Source organism: Equus asinus, chromosome 12 (genome assembly GCF_041296235.1).
Source record: "Equus asinus isolate D_3611 breed Donkey chromosome 12, EquAss-T2T_v2, whole genome shotgun sequence".
Classification (NCBI taxonomy): Eukaryota; Metazoa; Chordata; class Mammalia; order Perissodactyla; family Equidae; genus Equus; species Equus asinus.
In genome coordinates this window covers 15908770-15932143 of record NC_091801.1, presented here as the reverse complement: position 1 = coordinate 15932143, position 23374 = coordinate 15908770, and the positions used below count along the sequence as shown (strand labels likewise).

At 43.8% G+C, this 23374-nt stretch overlaps 1 protein-coding gene across 5 annotated transcripts in view; it reads right to left on the bottom strand.

Moving 5' to 3' along the window:
* SLCO5A1 (solute carrier organic anion transporter family member 5A1) overlaps positions 1–23374 on the bottom strand; it is a 130086-nt gene that overhangs the window by 105827 nt on the left and 885 nt on the right. For all 5 annotated transcript variants that reach the window (XM_014862662.3, XM_070481105.1, XM_070481104.1 and 2 more), the window contains exon 2: positions 21034–22435. In XM_014862662.3, the coding sequence (XP_014718148.2) occupies positions 21034–21949 (916 nt within the window). In that variant the 5' untranslated portion in view covers positions 21950–22435. The remainder of the gene's footprint in view (positions 1–21033; positions 22436–23374) is intronic.

Below are 23374 nucleotides of genomic sequence, written 5' to 3'. Positions count from 1 at the left end.
ATAGAAACAAAGCCCTAATTAACACACACGCCCTACTGAAAATTAATCAGTTTAACAGCTACCCCAACACAATTCAGGGTCACTTTACCATCTGTTATAACTTAGAAAAATCAGTTACTCTAGAACAATTAACGCTCTCTCTAATAAACATTTTGTTCCTCCAAAATAAGAAACACTTACACACAGAAAGACTTTCTCATCGTGAATTAATCCCTTGATTATATTTCCAATGATAATACAGAAAACCCAATTAATTTTAATATTGAGAAACACTCCAGAGGATGATTTATATTCTCTCATTTTTATCTATTTTCAATTTCCGTTAAGTGAAAATGGCCAATGGGGCAATTTTTAATAAAAGTTTTACTAGATGATGCCAAATCAAGCAAGCATTATTGGATGCAAGAAGCTTGGGATATAAATATCATTTACTAATCACAATGCCTTCTAGGCCTTCCTTCTACAATCTGGCTCAAGCACGCTGTCATGTTCATCCAGGAAGACGCTCTATTCCTGCCAAACTGATAGACTCACAGCTTCCACATCATGCTTTTCACGCTTCCCCATCTTCTGTTGCCATCATGTTTCCATCTGTTTCCCCTCTCACCCTTTTTGGCCCAGCCCAATCCCACCCCTCACTCAAGGAGGACTCCTGTGCAAGCCAGGTCTACCATGCCAGGCCAAAAGTCTGTCTCCCTCTTGGAAGTTGGACAGCATCTAATGACAGGAATGGCCACTGGTTGAGGAGCCACAGTGTACTGCCCTGCCATCATCTAATGTGTGTGGACTTCACCTCCTCTTATACTCTCTAGGTTCAATGAAAGAAGACGGGGACTTACCCATGTCTGTACCCTCCCTCACCCGTTCTCCTCCTGAACCTACCATGTCACATCTTTGGCTTGTCCCTTGGTTTCAGTGATTCCTAGCTGAAAGATCATCCCTACACCTCTCAAAGGATTCCACCATCCAGGTGAGTCCCATCCTCACCGCCTCACCTCCCTTCGGGGGAGAGACATAAAGGAAGGAGAAATCTGAGTGAACGGGCAGGAAGGAATCCTGACATACAGGAATCTTGACTATAGGAAAGGGGGATGGTTATGAGAGAGTGCCTTCCTTGGGAAGCAGGTCAGAGACCAGCGTAGACATTATATCTGGCCAGGTATATGTGAGTTTTTCACTGTCCTCTGGGACTAGACACTAGAATTCCCAAGACAGGATGGAAGATAAAACCAGGTCTGGAAATAAGACATGTTTGTTAGGATCTAAAATCTATACCTTAAAAATCAATCGGGTTTCAAGCTTCTCGTATTTCGTGCGTTTATTTCTCTGTTGTTCTCGGTATTTCTGGACGCCTTGTACAAGCTGCAGACTATTTCTGCATACCAAGGAAAACCAAGGGGAGGGGGCTGTCTGTTCCATGGCTATCAGCACACAAACAGGAGGCTACCGACCCGGTCCTACACCTCAGGAGGAGTGTGGAAATGATGCAGAAACAAAAGTGAGGCGTCCCAGGGGGAGGTGAACAGGCACGTCAGAGTCCTATTCGTGAGTTACTCACCCCACGTGAAGGTCCTCCCAACAGAGAAACATGGAAGTTTCTGGTTCTCCTACGTTAAAGCAGAACCTGAGTCCTCACAGTCACACTGTGCCTTATAAAGATGAATATGTTCAGAGATCACACGGTAACGCCTCTTCGCCAGAGGATGACGCCATCATTCAGGCTTTGGTGGCCCTAAAGGCAGCAATCACTGGCCATAAAAGGTGACTGACTTTGAGTTTACTCCTCGAGACTACTAAGACTCGCTGTTCAGACCATTTTCCATTTAGTGTCAAGTGTCTTCCAAAAGATTATTTGTCACTAGCCGCACCACGCCAGCCAGTAAATTCTACTGGACTGGAAACAACCAACCTTTTTAAAATACAGCTGGGAGCATAGGAGGATTTCTAAAATAAACAATTTTTTTAAAAGCTTCTCACTGGTAAATCCCAATGGCTACTCTTTGTTCTCAAATATACTGCTGCTGGGCTTTCCTGAAAATCCCCAGAGCGAGAGAGAACAGAGGAAGAGGCTCCTGGTCCCTTCCCCCAAGACTCAAATGGAGCTTTGTCAGACTGCAGCATCCCAACAAAACAGCTAGTCCTGGTTCCATATTTAAAATCACTCCATCATATTAAATATATATACAAATACATTGAGGTTAAATTAAACCTAGGCAGAGGGAAAAAGTACAATGAATTCTGCTCTGGGGAATCTCCATACCTTGGTGGAATTCCCAATACATCTCCCATAGCTATAAAGTTACAAAAAGCATTCAGATTTCCAAAACGACCCACAACCATCTACTAACCATACACTATCACGCACCAGAATTCCAATAGATGCACCAGAAATACACCTCCCTTCCTCCACTTAAATAGCTTCCAGAGCTTTCCCCCCATGCAAGACACCTGCTGGCAAATAGGGACCAGCCCCACAACAGTGTTGGGGAGGCCCAGGGCCCTGTCTCAAAGAAGTTTCTGAAATATGGAAATTGAGGTGAAAAGTTACATATGGCAGATAGGAAGCAAGATACAAGAAGACCAGGCCACAGTCATTCCTTTGAAAAGAAACTGTTGTTTCTGACCAGGATTTCTCCAGGACAATAGTTTTCAAACTTGATATTTCAACAGGATCATCTGGGGCACTTTTAAAAAGTACAGATTACAGCGGCCAGCCTGGTGGTTTAGGGGTTAAGTTCATTCACTCAACTTCAGGGATCCAGGGTCCACAGGTTCTGATCCCAGGAGCAGACCAACCACAGCTTGTCGAGCCACAATGTGGCAGCATCCCATGTAAACAGAGGAAGATTAGCACGGATAGCTCAGCGACAATCTTAGTCAAGCAAAAAGAGGAAGATTGGCAACAGGTGTTAGCTCAGGGCCAATCTTCCTCACACAAAAAAAAGTACAGATTCTAGGGCCTGACCACAGTTCTACTAAATTAGACCCCCACAGAGGTGAGTCCGGGAATCTACATTTTTAAGGATGCTCCTTGGGTAATTGTGATGTTCAGCCATGTTTAAGAATACCATTCTAGGGTTTTTGATATCAGGATTATGGACTGACATTACATTTTACGTGTCACAGTTCTCAAATACCCTTTAAGCCTTAACTTAGGCGTTGCTTCCTCTTGGGGACCTTCCTATTTAATGACCTCCTCCCCAAACGCAGTGCGATGTGGTTTCCATTATTTACAGCCCTTACTATGATTTGTAATTACTTATCATTTACTCGTTTATTGTTTGTCTTCCCCACTAGAGGAAGCTCCATGAGAGCCGTGTTATGTGTCAAACCCCAGCACCTAGCACAGAGAAGGTATCTATAGACCTTTGATGAATGAAAGGACAGTTTATTCACTCATCTCATTTCATCTTTTTGCCATGTATCTAATGTAGCTAGAGCACAATAATTCCTTTATATCTTTTGGGAATTATAATTTTATTATTTCCATGTTAACGAGATGAAACAGAACAGCCACATGGCTCCAGATCACGTGGTGATGCAGTGGCAGGACTACAGCTAACATCAAGGCTCAGGCTTCAGATTCACCTCCAGTCCTTTCCAGGATGCCTCCCTTCAGCAAATACCAAAACACGGTTCTGATTTATTAATATCAAACTTGCTGAAGAGACGGTGCCTGTAGGGTGGGAAAATGAAAGTTCACTGGAAAATTCTGGCATGATAAATTCTAGCTCTAAATAAAAAGAAAAATGCATGTTATGAGAGGAAGATTTTTAACTACAAATAAATGTCTCAAGAAATTGATAAGAAAAGAATGCTTTGCCGGCAAGAAAGGAAAGAACATTTAATGGAAACTTGGAATATGGACAGGAGGTTAATGAATTAAATATAATGAGTTTATTATAAACTAAATAATCTATAGGAAACTAAAAGGAACATCTAGAAAGAAGAAATGTTGGAAATTAAATTGACAAAACCACATTAATAAGGTTGAAATGACTAAAATAGTCATTAAAAGTCTGATTTTAACAATAATGATATTGGAAATGCATCCATTAAGGAGTAGTAATATTTTGGCAACACAGACTTTGACATATTTCTCCTATACCTGGAGAACTGATATTAATTACAACAGCAGGTCTAGATTGTGCAAAGTCACCAGGGGAATCAGTGACTGAGCCTACGAACACACTTGCAACTATTTTTTAAAACATAAGAAACCAGTGACTTTTTCAAATTATATTGACACAAAGTCTATCTAAGAAAAATCTCTAATAGAAGAATACAAAAGAGAGAATGAACCATAACAAATTAGGTAATAAAATCAGCATAATAGCTAGCCATTTGAGAAAAAACAGAGTTTTCATTGAGTAACTAAACGAGCAGACACAGAACCTTAGTGAGCATTTGACCGCAGGCCTCCTCAGGATCTGCTCTGAAACTTTAATTCCGATTGACTCACACTAGGGCAGTTAAAGGACGTCACATCAGTAGAGGCAGTAAATGAAAGCAAAGGGTAATAATCAACCACTATTGTTCTAAGAGTTGGGGCAGGTCCCAGCAGGAACCCACAGACTTGGTAGTAAGCTTGCATTGCGACATCAATGAAAGGATTAATAGCCCTCAACTTAAAATCACAGATGATGCCAAATAAAAAAGGAGAATAAAACTCAAAAGACAGAGAGTCACTTATTAGCCAGATTCTGTGATCAGTGAGAAATAAATATCTGCAATTAGATTATGCATGTGTGGGATTTTAATGGATGGAGATGCTCCTAAAAGCTACAAGTGAAGTACATTTTTAATAATCATAGCTAAAGGAATTCATAACAAAGCAAAAAACCTTATTATAATGTAAGAAATTCACCTTCCCATCTGAAAAAAAGTATGTACTCTAAGCTTTTATTTTTGCAGATCAGTTTTTCTTACAACAAGATAAACCTACAGGTTCAAAAATGAGCCAGCAGAATCTGAAATCAACACATTAAAGAAAACGTGCAATAATCAACATGTACTTTTTAGCCTAATAATCCAGACAGAGTAACAATCTATCTTTTAAGTATATGAAAGGATATCAACACCGAAGAGGAAAAGGAATACCTTTTTTTTAACCTAAATACAATTGCCAGTGAAATGTGTGAATACTTTGTTTGGCATATAAATTAAATTTTTAAAAAAGCAATCTATCAAAACATAGTTAAATATGCCAAAATAAAAGTTGAAAAGACCCAGAATCCTTCAAGCCATTTAAAACCAGCTTGATCAGAACATTTAAACACCGTGCCTTCCCAGGGCAACTTACAAGATGATGATTAAAATTACCATATCATCGTTATTATGCAAGTTAATTCTAATTATTATGACACATTTTCCATACTGCATTGGAATACAGTTCCTGACCAGAGGTGGGTTTGGGGGCGGGAGGGGTGAGTTTTGTGTTTGTTCTTTGCAATGAGGATAGATGAGCATTGCTCCTCTTCCCTGCCTCCTGGAAGCCTGTGAGTAACCTCATTTGCAAGTTGAAGGACACAGTGAGAGCAGTGAATTATGGGACAGAGCAATGGTGGCTGACTCACACGTTCCTCGAGATCACAGGCCTCTTTAACACCGGGCCATGCCTAACCGGGTGAGTTCACCAGCTACAGACTCAAGATAACCCCTCCCGAAAAGTAGAGCTGTATACAGCGAAGCATCTGCATGTGGCTTAAATGTCAGAATGCCACGCCGAGACAAGAGAGTTCCACACCCCAGACCCAAGGGAAGGTTGTGAGAGCTTGAGCAAGCGCTCTACATACGGTGGAACTGGCCTAGTCACAGGAAAGAGCCAACAGAGAGTAAAGCTCAGCATCCTGGAAAAGTCATAATTAAGATCCAAGGAAACAGTCCACTAGACGCCACAGGGAGCGAGCAGGGAGCAGGGAGCAGGCCATGAGCATCACAGCGCAAAGCCAGCTGGTTGAATTTAGAGTAGGAAGTGGAGCCTACAGAGACTTTCTGAGACACCTGACAGGTGTTATTCCAGGGAGCCCAAAGCCTTAAAAGTGGATAGGAAGGGAGCTGGCGGGACGCTGTGCCAGTTCCCACGGGAAAGACCGAAGAAAGCCAAGCACAAACAAACACGGATGATTCGACCATTCTTTGAGACACCATGGCATGGATCACACGGCTCATTGATATGCATCCCACCTTTATTTCCTACATGACTTTCAATTTTTTAAGCAAAATCTTTTTTAAGAGTAACTAAATATAGGAAAGTCAATTAATTTTAGCCTCTACTTCCTTTCTTTGCCCGTGCAAACCGAACGGAGCACCAATAGCAATAAACTCAGGGCAGTGAGAGAAGAAGGAAAAGCAAGAGGCTTTGAGAATAACCTCTAAACCATCATTTGGCCCTGGAAAAATAAGAATTAGAAGAAATGCAAAAATTCCTACTCCAGAAGTAGCAAGGTAATGTCCTATTTCTGGAAGACGGTATGAAGCAACTCCTGAAAATGTAGCCATTTCCTCCACTCATTTCATTTTTTTCTCCTACACCCCTAACTCTAATACCCACACACACACACACACACACGCAAACACAGACTGTGTCCTCTGTGAAGTTGAGCAAGAAGGCCCATGTCTGTATTTCTGGTGCATTGGTTCTCTGCTCCTCCACATAATCCACCCCACCTCCCCATCCATAACAAATTACATGAGCCAAGATATCAGTAAGAGGACCCACAAAAGTCACAGGCCCACTCAAGGAAACACAAAAGGCTCTGGAGTTATCCTCAGACACAACAAGAACTTGCTGGCTGGAGAACTGATCGGCGATTTTTCAGGCAAAAATAGGACAGAAAAAGCCCATGAGTCTATGTGCAGAGGGCTACCTCGCTACGCTCTTAGCAATGACACTTGATTACAGCCAACAGCTCCCATCATAATTATCAGAAGCCCACAGCAAGGGCAGCTTGTCCGGCAGCTATTTATAACCCGAAAGCTTTGTCTTCTTTCTCCCCACGATCACTCTTTAGTTCGTAGGGGAGATAACAGACACTCCAGGCACGAGGAAGCACAGAGTCCACGCATCACCGGGGGTCGGAGGAGACTGTCTCCAGAAGAGGCGCTGCCCAGGTGAGAGCACCTGTGATGTGATGGAACCCACTTGCCTCATTCCACCCGACTCAGGGCCAGCCTAACACACAGTGACCTGGGCAGGGGCCGTCAACTCGGGCACATTGAACATGGCTTGTGAAGCATGAGACCTGTTTGGAAAAGCCACAGGAGGAACTGTACCCCGCCAGCTACGAAAGCTAATACCACTCTCCTCCTGGACGGGATTAATTTTTTAAAAATAACTACAGCCCACTCTTTCGAGTGTTGAACCATGTGCCAGGCCAGGTCTTGTTTTATGTGCATCACGTGCGTTAACTCACAACCAGCCCACAATGACCCCAGTGTTAACAGAGATGGGATCGGGCAGAGAGAGGGCACAGGACCTGCTCCAGTTTACACCGCTGGCCCTGGCAGAGCTGGGATTCGAACCCAGGCAGCCCGGTTCCATTGGCCACATTCTTGACCACAAGATTCAACTGCCTTGCATATGCTGCCTTTGGATCCATGCAACTGTAGGTCCAGAAGAAATCAGAGAGTCTGGTCCTGGGAAGACCCTTTGAAACTCTCTAATTCAATTCCATCAATTTACAAATTCAAAAACTGAAACCCTGGGATGTCGAGTGACTTGCTAGAGGTCACGCTGCTCACAAATCATCTCAAATCGCCCAGAATACATGATGCTAAATCGTCAAATTAGATTGTAAGTTCCTTGGGGATCAAGAGCCACTTACAGTTTAGAAATACCATATATAATAAATAGCGACTGCTCTCTCCCACTGCCCCAATCCATAGTCAAGCTTTTGGAAAATCACCATAAATTAGATTAGAAGTCTTCTGGTGTGATCAAACTAGATTACTTTACAGAAAAGGAAACTGAGGTCCTGAAAGGTTACATGATCTGGTCAAAGTTGTGTCAGTGATTACAGTTGAGTTTGCGACAAACTACAAATTAGCCATCTACCTATGGTTTACCGTTTCTACAAGACTGGATGACCTGGAAGGTTCAAGACCTAAATTAGTCATTCCCAAAGTGGTAGGAGACATGACGTAAGTGAACAAACAAGTGTTCCATGAGAATCCATGTGAGGGTCCCCCAGGCCTCTCCTTGACAACAGCGGCTCTAGAACTCAAAAGGAAAGAACAGGTCCACAGAGGAGAAGGTTGTACACACAGAAAAGCTAAATCTAGTGCTTGGGAGGAGCGCTCCCCATCGCTCTTCCTTTCTTCCATGTTGTCCTCCACCAGTCCTAATAAAAGACATGAAAACTAAGGTCTTTTGAGAGTTTCACAACCGTGAAACAACTAGAGACACTGTAAATACCAGCAAAACCAAAGTTCAGAATCATTATTCTAAGATTTTACATGTTTTTTAAGTCTTTCTCATAGGAAATCTTTTCGATTTATCTCAGGAAGATTTTCGGCATCTTGTTAAAAGTTGCTGCCGCCCTCCACCTAAAGGAAAGTTATTCAAATGCAGTTCACATGAGGAAAAGTTCCCCTTACAGCTGAAATTACACAGCAGGGACATAAGCATATTTCTAGACAAAATACTGGCAAATATCTTTCACCCAAAAATGTAAAGACACTTTGCAAATGAGGGATCGTTGGCTCATCTTTATACATTGATCAGAAGTAGATTTACAGCCAGAAAGTCTAAGGTCTAGAATTCACTACACACAGTCTGGTTCACTTAAATTTCTCCCTCTCCTTACTTTTAAAAAAAAAAAAGGAATCTTAAATCTTCTATGTCCTTCATTAGAATTCAGAGCCAAAAAAAATAGGAAAACACCTCACAAAACCAAAACCCACTATTACTATTATTAAAGTATTATAGCTGAGAATTCCGACATGCTAGAAAGTCAGGAAGTGTACAACTCAATTTCCAGACACTTGCAAATTATGCAATTTCACCCTGCTGAAAAGATTAATTACATGAATATCCGCTTTACTTTTAAGCAAGAGTAAGCTGCACCTGCCTCTCAAGGTTATATTAGGTAACAGGGATTAGCATTTTTGCGGGGTGACAGTTTCACAAGCGATCATAACTCCCAGGAGGGGAAGTAGAGGCTGAATTTCCCATCAGGTAACGCACAGCTGCCTGAAAAAAGAGCAAAAGGAATGCCTGATTCCTCAGGGACAGCTGTCACACAGTGACATCACTCAAGCCGCCAGGGGGTGGAGGAAACGCTCAAGAGACTAGCTTCTGATGGCTGGAGGAAAGGCAGAAGGGGCTACGACCCTTCTGCAGACCCGAGTCCCATGTTCCAGAACAAGACCAGATGAAGCCAGGCTGAACAAGGCACAGAAATGGAGAACTTTAAAGGCGACAGGCATCCAGGAAACCACGACCCTTAACCCCTCGTCTCCTTTATAGACAACGAAATTAAGAACGTCAGCCGAAGTCATGCCAGAAGTTTATAAACTTTTCCCTCCCCTGCTGTCTCCATCACACCCACAGTGAGAGAACTCGGGCTTCGGACGATGACCTTGAGTGCTGGTTTTGCCACTTTTCAGATGACCTTGAGCACGTTATTGAACCTCAATCTCCTCATCTATAAAATGTGAAAACTAAGAGTAGCTGCCAATTTTTGACAAGGGAGCCAAGACTACACAATGGGGAAAGGACAGCCTCGTCAACAAATAGTGCTGGGAAACTGGATAGCCACATGCAAAAGAATGAGGTTGGACCCTTTCCCTACGCCATATACAAAAATTCACCCAAATTGGATTAAAGACCTAAATGTAAGACCTAAAACTACTAAACTCCTAGAAGAAAAAGTAGGGGAAAAGCCTCAGGACACGGGATTTGGCAATGATGTCTTGGAATATGACACCAAAAGCACAGGCAACAAAATAAAAAATAGACAAATGAGACTATGCCAAACTTAAAAACTGTGCATCAAAGGAGACAATCAACAGAGTGAAAGGCAACCAAGAGAATGGGAGAAAATAATTGCAAATCATATAACTGATAAGGGTTAATATTCAGAATCTATAAGAAACTTCTAAAACTCAACAACAGCAAAATAATCCTATTAAAAATAGCAAAGGGGGCCAGCCCCGGTGGCCTAGTGGTTACGTTTGGTGTGCTCCACTTTGGCAGCTGGGGTTCAGTTCCTGTGCACAGAACTACACCACTCATCAGTGGCGGCAACCCACATGCAACACAGAGGAAGATTGCCACAGATGTTAACTCAAGACAAATCTTCCTCAGGAAAAAAAAAAAAAAATTGCAAAGTACTTAAATAGACATTTCTCCAAAGAAGATATATAACTTGCCAATAAGCAAAAGATGAAAGCAATATGAAAAGATGTCCAACATCACTAATCATTAGAGAAATACAAATCAAAACAAGGAGATATTAACTCACATCCATCAGTACGGCCACTATCAAAAGAACAGAAAATACAAGTGTTGGTGAGGATGCAGAGAAGCTGAAACCCTCACGCACTGTTGGTGGGAATGTAAAATGAGACAGCCATCATGGAAAACAGTCTGGAGGCTCCTCAAAAAATGAAAAATAGAGTTACCAGAATATCCAACAATTCTCAAAGAGATATTTGCACACCCATGTTCATAGCAGCATTATTCACCATAGCCAAGAAGTGGAAGCAACTCAACTGTCCATCAACAGATGAACGGATAAAGAAAATGTGGTATATACATACAACGGAATATTATGCAGCCCTAAAAAATGTGGAAATCCTGTCACATGCTACAACATGGATAAACCTCAAGGACATTATGGTAATGAAATAAGCCAGTCATAAAAGAACAAACCCTATATGATTCCACTCTTATGAAGTATCTAAAGTAATCAAAACCATAGAAACGGAAAGTAGAAAGGTGGTTGCCAAGGGCTGAGGAGAGGAAGAATTAGTGTTAATGGGTATAGGGTCTCAGTGGTGTAAGATGAAAAAGTTCTAGGGATCTGCTGCACAATAATGTGAATACACTTAACACTACTAAACTCTACACTTGAAAATGGTCGATGATAAATTTAATGTTATGTGTTTTTTACAATAAAAAAGAAAAAAAGTAGCTACTACACAGAGTTGTTCTGAGGATAAAATAAGATTATAAAGCATTTAGCACAACACCTGATATATTAAACACTCAAAAATTTTTGCTATTAAAAATAGCCCTCGTCAGGGGTTGGCCCGGTGGCACAGTGGTTAAGTGCGCACATTCTGCTTTGGCGACCCAGGGTTCCCAGGTTCAGATCCCGGAGGCGGACATGGCACTACTTGGCACAACATGCTGTGGTAGGCATCCCACATATAAAGTAGAGGAAGATGGGCACGGATGTTAGCTCAGGGCCAGTCTTCCTCAGCAAAAAGAGAAAGATTGGCAGTAGTTAGCTCAGGGCTGATCTTCCTCAAAAAAAAAAAAAAAAAAAAAAGCCCTTGTCAGACCCCACATATGGAAAAATACTGGAAGGGTTTTTTTGGTTTTATTTTTTTAGTTAATTAAGCCCCCATTTCTTTTTAAGAGAAATTCTAGGTCTTATAACCCCTCATTAAATCTATCCTACATTTCCTCTTGAGGTCTAATTATTTGGTTGGTGAGCTCTGCTTTAGAATGCCAAGTAATCACTTTATAGTTTTCCAGAATTCTTCGTCTTGATGTTTTCTTTTACTAAAGCCACCACCACTAAAACAAAGCTGATGGGAACTGAAATCACAATAAAAACCATGAAATCCTTCATATTTTTACACCCACTAAAAATAGTCTACTATAGCACACTATAGTATCTCCTATAATCTACTAATAACACATACAGTATAGACACTATATTCTATGTACCGAGCAAGGACATAGCACTGAGTAATGCACAGTTAATTTCTATCTCCCACCCCTGGCTTGCTAGAAGGCCTTCGTATTTACAAAGACACTTTTTCCTGGGTCTCCTCCATCCATATGGTCAACGCTTTCCGATTCAATGACCTAGAGATTTCTACTTTCAGTTCCAACATACACAGTAACTTGAAAGCTTAACATGAAAAAAGTTTAGAGCATCACTGTTGACAATTCTTTGTAGGATAATTCCTTGTTGTGTGGTCCGTCTTGTGCCGTGTAGGATGTTCAGCAGCAACACTAGCCAAATTATTGAATTCCGGTAGGCCCCCTCCAAGTTGTGACGATCAAAAGTGACTGTAGACATTATCAACTGTGTCTGCTGGTAGGTAGCGGGGCGTCACCCCTGGTTGGGAAGCACCATCCCAGAATGACCTGTAACCTATGCAGTTTTCCACAGGGGACGGAGGTTCCGAACAGGCACACCTGACTGCTGGAGGAGAAGGATCCTCATCACTCCTCCAGAACAGGCAGCTGTGGGATCCTCATCTCTTTCTCTAGAACCGGGAGATGGAAACACAAGGCGAAAAGCACGAGCTCCTGCAGGAGCAGCCGACACAGCAGAACCCATCGACGTGGACCCACAGTGTCCACTTTCCAACGTTCCAGTCTCTTTCTCCAAAAAGACGCAATAGAATAATCCAAGTGCCCAGGAATCGTTCTTCGCCTTTATTTCTCTCTGAAGCCTTCGTTCCTAAAATGCCTACTCTAAAACCCACTTGGACTCCATTTTTCTTTACCAAAATCCCTATTCCTTCTTTTTAAAATTATGCCCAAAAAGAATGCCTTGAAATCCCCACACACCTGAAGAAAAAAACCTCTCTGTTTCTATGAATTTTACTATTTTAGATACCTCATGTAAGGGCAGCCATACAGGATTCGTCTTTTTGTGACTGTTTTCACACAGTGTCTTCAAGGTTCATCCATGTTGTAGACGAAAGTGTCAGAATTTCCTTTCTTTTTAAGGCTGAATAATATCCTATTACATATACGTAGATAGCACATTTTGTTCATCCATTCATCCATCAATGGGCACTAAGGTTGCTTCCACTTTTCAGCTATTGTGAATAATGCTGCTAGGAACATGGGTGCGCAAGTATCTCTTTAAGATCCTGCTTTCAATTCTTTGGATAAATACCCATAAGTAGGATTGCTAGATCATATGATAATTCTAATTTTCATTTTTTGAGGAACTCCCATACTGTGTTCCATGACACAAAGCCTTTGATCTCTTGGAGTCTGGGTCTCCTCACCTGGCAAATGATCATTTTACAAACAGGGCTAAATGAAATGATCTCTAGGACACATCTTGGCTTGACTGTCACTGCTTGGAGAGAGGCTCAGCCACCCAGTCCAGCTCACCCCCTTTTCTGTCTGATCACCCTTTGCAAAGCATCAACTTCTGATCCTCATTCTCTAAAACCATTTCCAACATACCCAGATCTTACATTTGTCTGTCACCAAACTCCCAATTCACTGAAAAATTTCTAGATCGATGGGAAAGAAAAGCAGAGTCAAGTGCTTGGGTTTCTTTGCTTTTCTCCCAGCAGCGAGCCTTAGAGGGTGAGTTCATGGGGCTGCACAGCTCACAGACTTGCCTCTGACACGCCGAGTTCCACCGACAGAGAGAAACTCGTCAGCACAGCGCCTTCAGGTCGGAGAGAGGAATAAAGGAAGGAGCGCTTCCTTTGTTTAATATCAAAATGAACACCGTGTGTCTGAGGCCACCTTCTCTCACTGAGCTCAGCAGCCATCATGTCACGCAACTGTGGGATTCAAAAAAGTAGCCACAGCTTATGCAACACCCAAAGCAGACATCTTGCTTTCACAAGTGCAATAAGAGATAGTGGGGGGGTTCCTCATGAACTACAACTTCAGTCAGCAGCTGGTTTTGCCAACAGTGGCTCCAGCCCTGGCCCCACAGAGGGAGACGTGTGAAAGAGCCAAAGAGCCAAAGATCTGTGGTCTATAGACCTTCCTGCTCTCCACGTGGTCCTCGGACCAGCAGCATTGGCCTCACCTGGGAGCATAGTAGAAAGACAGACTCTCAGGCCCAAGCTCAGACTTACAGAAGCAGAATCTGCATTTTGAAAAGATACCCCGGTGATTCACACTCACCTTAGTTTAAGAAGGACTGTTTCAGAGCACAGAGATAACAGAATTCTTAGCAATGGGAGGGAAAACATCGATAAAATCATGCTTGAAAACTGCACCATAAATACTACTGAAAAGATCATTCTCTGTTATTTGCAGGGGGTCTGAATAAATCAACGTGCACCCAACTGTCCTTTCCACAGTGAGGCAGTAAACCCTTCTGCTCTTCAGTTAGAAGCTGGTTTGTTTGTTTCTCAGCATCTTCGACTGACTAGTTGGTCTTTGAGGCCAAAGGGACCACCAGGCAGCTGACATAAATTCAGTAATTGCTAAGGCTACAAAAGACGTACCTGTTCTGACACAGATGAACTGTCCCAGGTATATGGGGAAGTCACTAACATCCTAACAAGGGGCTGCCACAGGCCACAGATGCCGAGTTGCTCTCGCTCTCTGCACTGCATCCATTCCAGGTATCTCTGCATGTGTCCTGGATCATTTCCTCAAATCCCTCTATCGCTGTTCTCTCTCGTATTAGTTTGCAGTGGAGATTTTTTTTTATTTATTCATGATTTGTGCAGAGCCTACTTCCCAAAAGGATTTTATGTGGCTTACAAAGATGAACACATTGTAAGCAAGACGAGCGAAATTAAAGTGGAATAAAAAAACAGTTAAAAGTCTTAGGGGGGAATGTGTGTTCCCATGCTCTTTCGTCTCTTGGCTCCTCCCAGGCTCCCATCGCTGTTCCTCCCTAGGAAAGGAGAAGGGGATCAATGTGATTGATGAATTTGAAAATAAACTGGGATGCTCAACGCCTCCTTTTTGCCTCTTGGGTGTGAGTATGCACACAGGGAGTGAAAATTCTGCCCTGCTCCTTCTACGCCTAAGTCTTACCTATGCACCCCCCAGCTGGCCCTGGCCCACATGGCGAGACCCAGGCCTGCCCTACTGTTGAGGTCCAGCATTGCCTGTGGCTGGATGGCTACATCTATTTAATGCTGAGATTATTAGCAAGTCCATTTGCACAAAGATGTGAGCTACCTTCTTCAACCTCACTTCGATCAGTTTTAAAAAGTGGGACTTACAACTAGAATATACAACTATGTCCCGGGGCTTGGGGGAGGAAAGAAACAATACAAAGAGGAAGACTGGCAACAGATGTCAGCTCAGGGCAAATCTTCCCCAGCAAAAAAAAAAAAAAAAAAAGTGATATTTTGGCCCCAATGCGTTTCCTCCTTTGACGTATTTCTCAATTAACTCAGAACTCAAATGAAAGGAAAGGGTGCTATTTATTGGGCCCTTTCAAAGTCCCAACAAAAAGACCAGGAAAACTAATGCTGCAAGCCCCTTAGGATAGGTTATTAAAACTGATCCAAAAAAATGCCTGAATGTTCTGGCTACTGAGGCAAAAGAGAAAACATGACCAGTGTGGCCGATACGACCAGAGGCCACTCAGTACTCACTCCACCCTCATCTTACTTGCCTTCCTCTCCCATACAAACTGGCAAATCCAAAACTAACCTAAGATTAGGTTAATTAGAGGAGGCCAGCAGACTCCATTCTGGCCAATGGGACGTCTTCAAGAGTAGGTGGCCACTGCCTCCTCCACGTGCTCCTGCTCTGAGGAACGTGCAATGCCTGAGGAGCAGCAGCCATTGCTAGGAAGAGCCGGACAGGAAGAGAGAGGAACCCGGCACCACTGAAGGCTGTACCAGCCCTGGACCACCTACCCCAGGCGGCCTGTAGCTCGATGATAAGGAGACCCCTCACTTGTCAAAGCCACGGATACACATGGTTATAGGATTCTAGAGAACACTGACCTGAAAGATACACATACGTATCTTTCATTGTCTTTATTACTACAAATAAGATCTTACAGATATAGATAGCTCTATATAACATTGCTAAAAACCAATCAAGATTTTTTATTCATTTCTAAGAAGTGACTTCTTTTCTTTTTTCCCATTATAAAAAAGATATGCTTAAGGGTTTTCATTCTCAGAAAGAGCACATACCCAAAAATATACATATAATCATATATGTGTATATATAATTTTACATTACTATAAAATCCTGATGAAATAGAACTCAACTAATTTTAAGCTCACTCTACTTTTAAAAGACTGAGTAAATGTCAAAAAAAAAAGCCACTAGAAATTTATTTTAAAACAACAACAGTTATTTCTGAGTATGTCCTGGGACCCGTTCTTGTTCACCAACAGTCTTGTTCACGGCCACAGTCTATGTGGGTAAATGAAGACCCAGAATGGTGAAACTAGGACACCACAGGCCCTCAAACTTCAAAAGCGCTTTTGTTACGTTACACTATGTGCAAATATACAGTATATAAATGCTCATACATTAAAGAAAGACAATCATCAAAGGTTGACATGCAGAAAGTTCTAGTCATAATACCTTGAGTTCTCAGAAAATTCAATGAATCAGAATCCAACATTGCTGAAACATGGACCAAGATTTTCCTGTCCGATGTTTCTCAAGAGTGATTTCCTATACAATGTCTCAATATCCTATGCAATATTTCCTTCCTTTTTTCCAATTATAAAAAGATACATTTAGTGGTTTTCATGCTCAGAAAGAGTAAAATATGTCTCACTCCCTGCTCTGCCCACCCTCTAGGATGAGTTTGAATTCTGCTTTAACAGAGCAAAGTGCTGCCTCTTACAGTTGGCAGAACGTTTGCACACACACAATTCCATTTGGTCCACAAAATATGACAGTGAAGGAAACAGATGTAATGATCCCATGTAGAAACAGAGGTTGGGAGAGTCAAGGGTTGTGTCTGAAGTCTCAGGACCAGTCCTGGGAGAGCCAGACTAGCTACAGACCGCCACGTCCTCCTCCGGTGCTCTCTCTAAGGCGCTATGCCGATCCTGACCTTCTCTGGGGTGCGAAGGCAGGGCTGACACACCAGGGACGTGGAAAGGCCGCCACCACTCTGCTTGGCCAGTGGTCCACCATGCCAATCATTCCTCATCCTGAACATCACTCAATCAGAGCTGTGGCTTTCCAATCTAGAAATGCATCCTCTTTTTCCTTTTCCCAACTGGTTAGCCGTTCTTTCTCATTTTCCTGTTGGGTCATGAATTTCTTGCCCCTAAACGGTCACATTTTCTCTCTCTCCTTGAGATACAGTTACAAGTCATGATCTTACTTCTTAACACCGACAAAGCTTTCTCTATGCTCCAGGTCCACACTAAACCTCTCTCCTTGCAGAAGGAGGTGGGGCATTTAGTGGGTATAAAGGCTGCTGTATCTCATCTATGGCCACATCTCTTCTATAGGTAAAACTGCCAGAGTGTTAACGTAGAACTTTCAAAAGATTAAGATATAATTTACATGCCATTTCAATGGTTTTAACATTAATTAAGATATTTGTTCCTGCCTGCAATTACTAAACTACTACTTGCTTTCTTTTCTCCTGTGGTTGTAATGAGAAGTTAGAAAGACCAACAAAGAGGTTAAGAAATGGATGGATAGTGAAAAAGGTAATATAGAGGTGCAGTTCTGTGAAAAATAACAATGATATTTAACCAGTTATTTATTAAGGAAAAATCTCATATTGTAATAGGTTAACACCGATTATGTTCTAAGAATATAGTCGTCTCTCTGATTTGAATTTGTACAAAGGTAACCTATAAAACCTTCTGTAAAAGGTTTAGAGAATGATCTTGTTTTGATCCTGTTTTGATGACTTGAGGCCACTTCTGCACGCTTCTGCGTCATTCTCAGAATTCTGCTGAATGTGGCAAATCCTTTGGTTTTGGTTTGCTCTCAGAGCCTGGTACCAAAGAACATGCAGTGCGGAGGGAAGCTCAAGGGCTCTGTGGTCAGACAGGTGTGGGGTTGAAGCCCTTAAGCAAGTCACTTAAACTCTCTGAGACTCAGTTTCCTCATCCACGAAACAGGGAAAACAATTCCCATCTCATAAGGTCATGGAGAACATTAAGTAAAATAATACATGTAAGATTCCTGGTACTCAAGCCACTGTAGCCTTTACAAGACCCATTTAACATGAAGTGAAGCAGAATTCTCATGAGTTTCGCAAAGAATGTGTCCTGAGGCATTCATCAAAATTTTTTCCAAAAAAAAGTTATTAGTCAATATCTAAAAGAAGAAGAGGAGAAGGGAGATAAAGCAAATACCACTTGTATAACTTTTCTCCCCTTGCAGGTGTCATTTGGCACCCCTACCCTGAATTGGTAATATTTCATCACTACACCGAAAGCTCCTCAGTACTGAGACTAAGTTTCATTTTTGGTCTTCCCGAAAGTAGCACAGTGCCTAGCACAGAATATGTACTTACTATACACCTGCTGTTTTCCTTCTTGGTGCGCAACCACTAGCAGAAAAAGTTAAATCTCAGGGATCTTACTAGTGGACATTCCCTTTGCGGAGGGCTCTCCTTGTATTTCTGATGAGGCAAATTTGTGCCGATGGTACCCAGAAGTGGGATGGAAGAGAGAGCCAAGTTTTCAAAGTAAATGGAGGCAAAGATGGGAAGGAACATAGAAAACAACTGAGATATTTACGAACCAAGGTATCACTCTAAAGATTTCTTACTATTTTCAAAGGGAGGACTGTACGTTTACAGTGGAAACACCTGGCAATCACTCACTCAACCAAGCTATTAAACTTAACATCATTAATGAATGGCCACATGCATGTAATATAAAACATATGGCACCAGCTATGAAGTAGTCTGGCCAAAAATGTTTCACCTGAATCTAATCAAATCTTTAGACTGAATTTCCAGTATACAAGAAATACGGGGAATGGAGGAACAAGGTAGGTGACACCACGAGGAAATAATCTGATAAATCTGGAATGTGGAGCATCTACAAATTCACTAGACTTGTCCCTTCAAAAGGTCTATGTGATGGAAAAAGAAAAAAATTAAGGCACAATTCTAGGTTATAAATATACTAAAAAGGCTAACAGCCAAACGCAATGCATGAGTGAATCTGGACTGGCTCCTGGTTTGAAAAATATATAGTTATAAAAGACTGTGAGGGGACAACTGAGAAAATTTGAATATGGACTGGATATTTGATGATACTAGGGAATAATTATTAACTTTCTTAGTATGTTAAAGCTCCTGAAGTTATGTAAAAAAATAGGTCCTTATTTCTACAAGATACATGCGGAATGAAGTTTAGTGGTCCCTGCAATTATTTTCAAAGGGCTCAGCCTCCCACCCCAAAAATGTATTTCCATCCATCCATCCATCCACACGCACAGAGGTTGATAAAACAAGTGACAAAATGAACAACTAGTGAGTCTAAGCAGTGGATATACCGATGATCATTGGACTATTGTTTCAACTTCTCCGTTTGTTTGAAAATTTGTCTTAATAAATGTCAGAAAACATGGAGGCAAAGTAACAAGCAAGATACTCTTCTCTGTCCTGAATGGAAATTTCTTTCTCTGGTATTTAATAATAAAAATAAGTTATCAAACTTTGTCCTAATGCATCTGGGCCAGTTACTGGGGACTATAAATGCCTCAGACGCCCTGTATGACAGATTCTGGGGACAGTAGGCATACTGAGGAAAAAGGACAGACCTCTTAATTGGGTGTCATTTTCTCTGACTTTGTAACCTTAATATTTCTACATCAAGGATCCTACCAGGGGCTGGCTCTGTGGCTGAGTGGTTAAGTTCCTGCCCTCCGCTGTGACGGCCCAGGGTTCGGATCCTGGGCGCGGACATGGCACAGCTCGTCAGGCCACGTTGAGGTGGCATCCCACATCCCACACTAGAAGGACCTGCAACTAAGATATACGACTATGCACCATGGGGGGTTTGGGAAGATAAAGCAGAAAAAAAAAAAAGGGGTCCTATCAGCACCTGGCTAATAAATTGTTAAATGTAGCTAGTATTTGCTTATTTGCCATTTTAATTTTTTTATAAAGTAAAATTCTTTATCTTTTACTTGGACTCCAGTAAAGGAACATAGAAACACAAAGATCGCATCCAGCATGACTGCTATTCATCCTTTTCAGGAGTTCAAATCCATCCCTTGGAAGTTCCTTTTTGAAGGGCCCGCTGGTACGGGGAGGTGGTGACAACCACACAGATTTCTAGGAACTACATTTGCCTACCCCCTTCAACAGCCGCCTGGCATCACATGGGCACCCTGCACTTAACGCAAGCACCCCCAGTTCTTGGGAGCTGATTCACGCAAGTCAACTCACCAAATCTGAGAGCCACTGCTTTTCAGAAAATAGTAATGGATTCTGCTCCCAAGTCCATGTAACTGATGATCTTCAACCAGCAATAAAAATAGCTTTGGATAAACTTTACAACTTGTGATGTTGCTTCTGCGTAAAGATAATCTAGTCATTTGACATCACTCGCTTTTTTTTCAATAGTGATGCAGGTGATATGTAAGAAATACAGGTATGGGGGCAATAACGCCTGTTTTCTGTAGTCTCGGTGCTCCATTAGTCCTGCTGTTGGGGACAGGAAGGCGAAGCCGCAGGAGATGTAAGCAGTAAATAACCCAAACTTCACTCCACTCACCCATCCTTCGCTTCCTTTCTGAACCTTTCTAGACGGACAGCTATTAGAAGATTAACCGGACAAATTAGAGCTTTTTCCAAAGGTAGGCAGCAAGAGAGAGAAGCACCACCCAAAGGTAAAAGTTTGTATTATTTGGGCAAAGACAAACGTAAAGTGAGTCTGAAAATTATTTCAAAGAGCTAGCAACTATGTGATTCTCTCCCAAACCAAAAACACAGCAGACTAAGGCTAAAACATAAAAACAGAAAACAAACTGAAGCTTAATGCTTAAAAAAATACATATGTAATATGTTATATATAATGCTAAATACGTATAGCATACATATATATATATACACAGTATCTCCAGGATATATGTATACATGTGTATCTCTCCAGAAAATGTGAAAAAAAGTGTTTCCTTTTGGTTCCAGACCAAGCTTATCTGAGAGAAGCTGAAAGTCTTACCTAGATACAAGGATGCATTTTCTTTCTTGACATTGTCGTCTAAGTAGGTTGGTCCCAGGGTATAAATAGGTGTGGAGCCCATTCCGATGAGAATCTGCGCGCAAATGAATAAAGCCACGTAGACCCAGTGGTTGTTTCCTCCCGAGTCCGTCAGGCAGGCAGCAGGCTCCAACGCGGCCGTGGAGTTGCCGCTCTGGCACAGGCCATCGTTGGAGGCCGAGGCGTTCAGCTCTTGGATCTGGTAGGGAGGCGAGATGAAGTGAGGTAAAGCGAAGAGGGCAGCCCCGACGGCGATGAAAAGGCCACCCACGGCCAGCCACAGGGGCCGCCGACCCCGGCCGCCAAAGTAGCTGACGAACACCACCACCACCAGGCTCCCGATGTCAAAGCAGCTGACCAGCAGCCCCGACTCGGAACTCTTCAGGCTGTAGCGCCTTTCGATGGTGGTAATGACACTGCTCAGGTACCCGGAGACCATCAACGCCTGGATGAAGGTCAGAAAGCACATGCAAACCAGGAAGCAACGGGAATCGGTGAGGACCACGTAGAGGCACCTTCTCCCCTGGAGCGTGGCCAAAGCGGAGGACACCGACACGGTTTTGATGACTTCCACCCTGTGGTTACAGTCCACGAGCCCTGCCATCTCTGCCGAAGTGGACGGGGCAGAGGGGCTGGGGGCCAACCGACTCGGGCCTTGCTTCAACTCCTGATGGCACAAAGAATCTGTACAGCCCACGGCTGGCTTGGCGTCTACACTCGCGGGACTTAGATCTGGCCGGCAGGAGGTGCTATTCAGGACGGGTAAACTCTTGGACCTGAAGGTCTCTGGTTCGCACTTCTCTTGGAAAGCTCCTACTGTGGCCGGTGCTTGCAGCTGCTCTCCCGCTTGGGGCTGCAGCCCCGTGCCTTCGTCCATGGCTCTTAGAATTCAGATTCGATCACTGATCGCACTCAAGCACTCTGGCGCTTTTCATCCACCGGCACGAGGGGCCGAAGTTGGGCCCACGCAGTCTTGCCCACCAGGGACCGGGGCTGGGGAGGTAGAACCGCGCAGCAGGGCATCCTCACCAGCAGCGAGGCGCCCAGGGCATCCTGACCTCAGACGCGGCCCCGAGGCTCCGCAGCCGCGTGCCCCGGGCGACAGGGGTCCGCGCGGTCCTGCGATGAGCCCTGCTCGGCGTCCTCCTCGGGGCGGTAGCTCGCGGCAAGAGCCCTGCGCTTCCAGGGCGCATCCCCTCCGCCGCCGCCGCTCGGCCTGCCGCCCGGAGCGAGTACGCCCCGTGCCCAGCGTGGGGGCGCTTAGCGCTGCTGTCCGCGCCGCATCCCGCCCGGCTGGCTGGGCCAGAGGCGCCCTGTCCTCGCCCCCTCGGCTCGCGACACCCTGGGGCGCAAAGCTGCCAACCTGCAAAGCAGAGAGAGAGCAGTCAGCGAAGAGCGTCTGCGGCTGGGGCTGGCGTCCCGGCGCCCCGCGCTGGGTGACTTGGACGGTCCCAAGTGGGACCGAGGGACGAGCGAGGAGGGAAGCCCCGGAGGAGGCGGCGGCTGTGGGCTGCAGCCTATAGTGCGGGAACAATAAGCAGCAGGCGGTCGGCGGAGACCTTCCCCCATTGTCTGTCGCGGACCTGCCCCCGCCCCGCCCCTTTTGCCTTTAATAGAGCATCTGCTTTTATATGTTAATAATTATCAACCTGGCAGCCCTGAGTCAGGAGCGGGGTCTTTGATTCGAGGGAACTAATTGCAACCTTTTGGGACTCCTACTCCATGACTCAAAATAGAAAATGCCCAAAGAACAAAGGAAAGTTTTTTTTTTTACGAAGACAATGCATTCCCAGCCCCAATTTTAAAAAAAGAAAAAAGGAACGGAGAAAGCTATGTGTGTAGAAATGTGTGTACACACTTGTGCGCAGGCACGTGTGCGCGATCGGATGTGAATCCGTCTGCTGCATGAAAGACACGTATTCAAAGCCCAAGACAGCCGTAAAAAGGTCAACGTGCTTGCCTCTTTATTCCCAACGCTAAAAATAACTCCCCAGCCCGAAAGAGCTATTCAATTACGAATACCGGGGGCAGTTGAGGCTGCGGCCCACACTAAGTCCCAGCGGGCAGTGTCACGCGAAACCGAAAATCAGTTTCCTTTGCGGAGGGGTGGGGAAGCCACAACAAACAAAGACATGCCGGCACGCCGTCGCCGAGCGCCCAGGAGCCCGCGGAGCCCGCTGGGCACCGGCGGCGGGCAGGGAGGCGCTCTATTTACACCCAGCGCACTCCCGAACGTGGGCCCGGGGTGCGTGCGCGCGCGGCGCGCACACACACACACACACACACACACACACACACCCCG